General features: G+C 57.6%; 1 protein-coding gene across 1 annotated transcript in view; it reads left to right on the plus strand.

Moving 5' to 3' along the window:
* Positions 1-575: 575 nt before the first annotated feature.
* Dlg5 (discs large MAGUK scaffold protein 5) overlaps positions 576-3,172 on the plus strand; it is a 123,613-nt gene continuing 121,016 nt past the window's right edge. The window contains exon 1 of the mRNA XM_008849851.3: positions 576-1,084. Within this exon, the coding sequence (XP_008848073.1) occupies positions 784-1,084 (301 nt within the window). The 5' untranslated portion in view covers positions 576-783. The remainder of the gene's footprint in view (positions 1,085-3,172) is intronic.

Below are 3,172 nucleotides of genomic sequence, written 5' to 3' on the forward strand. Positions count from 1 at the left end.
GAGAGGTCTTAAGTTTAGGGGGTTTCCATTGTGTCAGGATGGCGGGGGGTTACTTTGGAGTTCTCAAGAGACCCAGGTTACGGGCAGGATGTGAAGCAGGAGGGTCTCCAAATAGCTTGGGGGTTGGCCTAACTCCACTCTGGGGGAGGAGAGGGGGACCCAGGCCTGCATCCCGGGACCGGGAGGGTGGGGGCCTGCATCCCTGGACCAGGAAGGGTCGGTCAGTGGGGGGAGGGGGGGACCCTTCCCTTCCGCCCACAGTTTCAAACGCTGGTCGCCTCCTCCCGGAAGGCGGGTCGGAGAGGAGAGAGGCCTGGAGGGGCGGGACGCGGCAGCGCGGGCCTTGGCAGAGCGGGCGGCGGCCGCCGGGCTCCGGGGAGCGGGGTCCGAGACGTAGGGTGCCAGGCGACTCTCCCCCCGGCGGTCGCAGCGTGCGGCCGGGCGGCGCGCACGGAGGCGGAGCCGGAGGGGGCATGCCGGGCTGGAGCCGAGCCTCGGGGCGCGCCCCGGCCGCCGTCCCCACCTCCGCCTCCTCCTTCTCCTCCTCCGTCTCCTCCTCCTCCTCCTCTTCCAGTCCCGCCGCCACCGCAGCCAACATGGCTGCGCTCCGGAGTCCGGGAGGCGGCCGCTGAGCGCCGCCCCGCCGGCCCGGGCTCAAGCTCTGGTCCCGGCCAATGGGCCCCGCCGCCTCGCGGCTCCCGGCGCGCTAGGCTGCAGCCCAGCTCTGCCCGCCGGCCTGGGGGAGCCCGGGCGCAGTCCGGCGGGGCGGGGCGGCCCGCCAGCATGGAGCCGCAGCGCCGGGAGCTGCTCGCCCAGTGTCAGCAGAGCCTGGCCCAGGCCATGACCGAGGTGGAGGCGGTGCTCGGGCTGCTCGAGGCCGCGGGCGCGCTCAGCCCCGGCGAGCGGCGGCAGCTGGACGAGGAGGCGGGAGGCGCCAAGGCGGAGCTGCTGCTGAAGCTGCTCTTGGCCAAGGAGCAGGACCACTTCCAGGACCTGCGCGCCGCGCTGGAGAAGACGCAGCCTCACCTGCTGCCCATTCTCTACCTGAACGGCGTCGGACCGCCGCAGCCCGCCGAGGGTGCGGGTGAGTGCAGACCCCTGCGCTGCTTCTCCGGCCGCTCGGCACCCTTCTTCTCTGCAGCTCACCGAGGTGGGGGGCGGGGATCCCGTGGGGGCCATTGCTCTACCTGGAGATGGCCGCGGGTGGCCCTTCCCTCCTTAGCCCATCCAGGGAGGGGGCGGTGCCTGGACCCCGAATCCGCACCGCCTGCCTCGCCGGTTGCTGGGAACAATGACCACCCACCGAAAGCCTTGCCTACCCTCTCCGGGTCCCCACAGCCGCAGGGTCCCCCGGAGGCCACCAGGTCCGGTTGCGGGGTGGAGGTTGAGGGACACCTCCGAGGGATGTCGATCAGCCCCCTTCCTAAGGCTCTTCACTGCCCTGTCTGCTCTTCGTTAGGTAGCCAGTGCTAGCTTTCAACCAGCCGGTGCAAGCAGCAAGAGGGGGACCTAGGCCAGGAGCAGAACCTCTTATGTTTTGGTCCCTGCCGCTGCGTATCTAGACCACTCCTGTCTTTTCGCTTTGTGACTGTGTCAGTTCCCTTCTCTCTGCCCGTAGAGCTCAGTCTCTTGGCTGGACCAGACTTGCTGTGGATTATGCACAATGCCTTCTCTAGGTTTCTTTGGAAATTGTGGGCCCGGAAAAGTTGAGGAAGTTGCATTGCACCATGGGAAAATCCTAGTAGTGGTTGCTGGGGCTCAGTTCCCTCTCAGGGCACTGAGATCTTGGTGGAGGAACGCTGGTGGCTGCTTCCTTTCAGTGGTGCCCTTTGGAACCCGTGTGTTCTTGCTCTTGGAAGTGACTGCTTTGTAAGTGTGTGGAGGGGGAGGCGTACCGCTGGGAGTTGGTGACTGGTGCTGGTGGTAGGCTTGCCCTGGAGGAGCCTGGGAGTGTGGAAGCCAACCTCTTAGATGAGAAAGAGGCACAGGACTGAGGAAGGAGGATGTCTAGCATTTATTGTGCCTCTTGTGGCCGGAACTCTATCTTATCATCTTTAATCGCTGTTAACAGCGTGTGAATTATCTATTATTCCTGCTTTGCCAGAGAGAAAACTGTGGGTTGCAGTGGTTAAAAAGCTCAGAAAGGACTGAGTGCCAGGAGTTTTGAATTATTGTCTATTGTTTTATTGAATACATTCAGATCCAGGAAACAGCAAGTGTGTCTTGTCCAGGTCTTGCCCTTGTTCTAAATCAATACACACCATAAAAACAATAAAGACACGTGGGTAAAAGGAAGGTGAACCCAGAGAACTGAAAACCCGCCCTTAGCAACTTGTGGGCCAGAGGCTGAGGAGACCCGTTTATGTGGCTGTTAAAAGCCTCACTTATTAAGGGAGTGATTTTATAAGGTGTTCTGGTAGCTGCTGTCATCTTACAACCTCACTTTCTCTAGCTGGAGGAAACTGACATACAGAGAGGCTAAACTGCCGTAACAGATCATTTCATGGGTGGCCCTGTTATCTCCTTGTGGGCTTCTGGCTTTTGCACTCTGTCCCTCAAACCTGCATTCCATCCCCACAAATGTGGTTTATTGGATTTTCTAGGCAAAGCCCGAAGTTTCCTTGGATTAGCTCTTTGAAGTTGCTCAGAAGGGCTGTCAGATGCAGCTCTGAGGATAAGGATGGATGAAGTTTCATCAGTCATTTTTCCTTTATAATTGCATCTATCTATTTATTTTTGGAGAAGTTTATGAAAGATCTGTTTTCAGAAGTCTTTCTGAGGAAGCATAGACATTAGAGGGGAGCCTAGATGTCCTTATGGAGCTATGTGTGCATCAGCCCTGGCTTTAATCTCTGTACTAGATAAGCTAGTAGATGAGTTGCCATTAATTAAGTTCCCCTCTTTCTGTGCCTGGTGGGTGGGGAAGGTCTGGCCTCTGGGCTGACCTTTATGGAATTTCTGACCTGGGGAGGGGGGGGACAGCATATGGTTCAGGTTCATCCCCAGGACTCTTAATTTTAGATCCATTTTCCCACATTTCAGAGCTTTGAAGAAGGTCATGAAATCATTAAAAAAATATTTTAAGGAAGTTATTTTATTTAATATGTTAAATGAAATTAAGGTAACATTTGATATAGAAAGACGATCTGGAGCCTTTATATATATATATATA

Source organism: Nannospalax galili, unplaced genomic scaffold, assembly GCF_000622305.1.
Source record: "Nannospalax galili isolate Female #2095 unplaced genomic scaffold, S.galili_v1.0 scaffold83, whole genome shotgun sequence".
NCBI classification, from domain to species: domain Eukaryota; kingdom Metazoa; phylum Chordata; class Mammalia; order Rodentia; family Spalacidae; genus Nannospalax; species Nannospalax galili.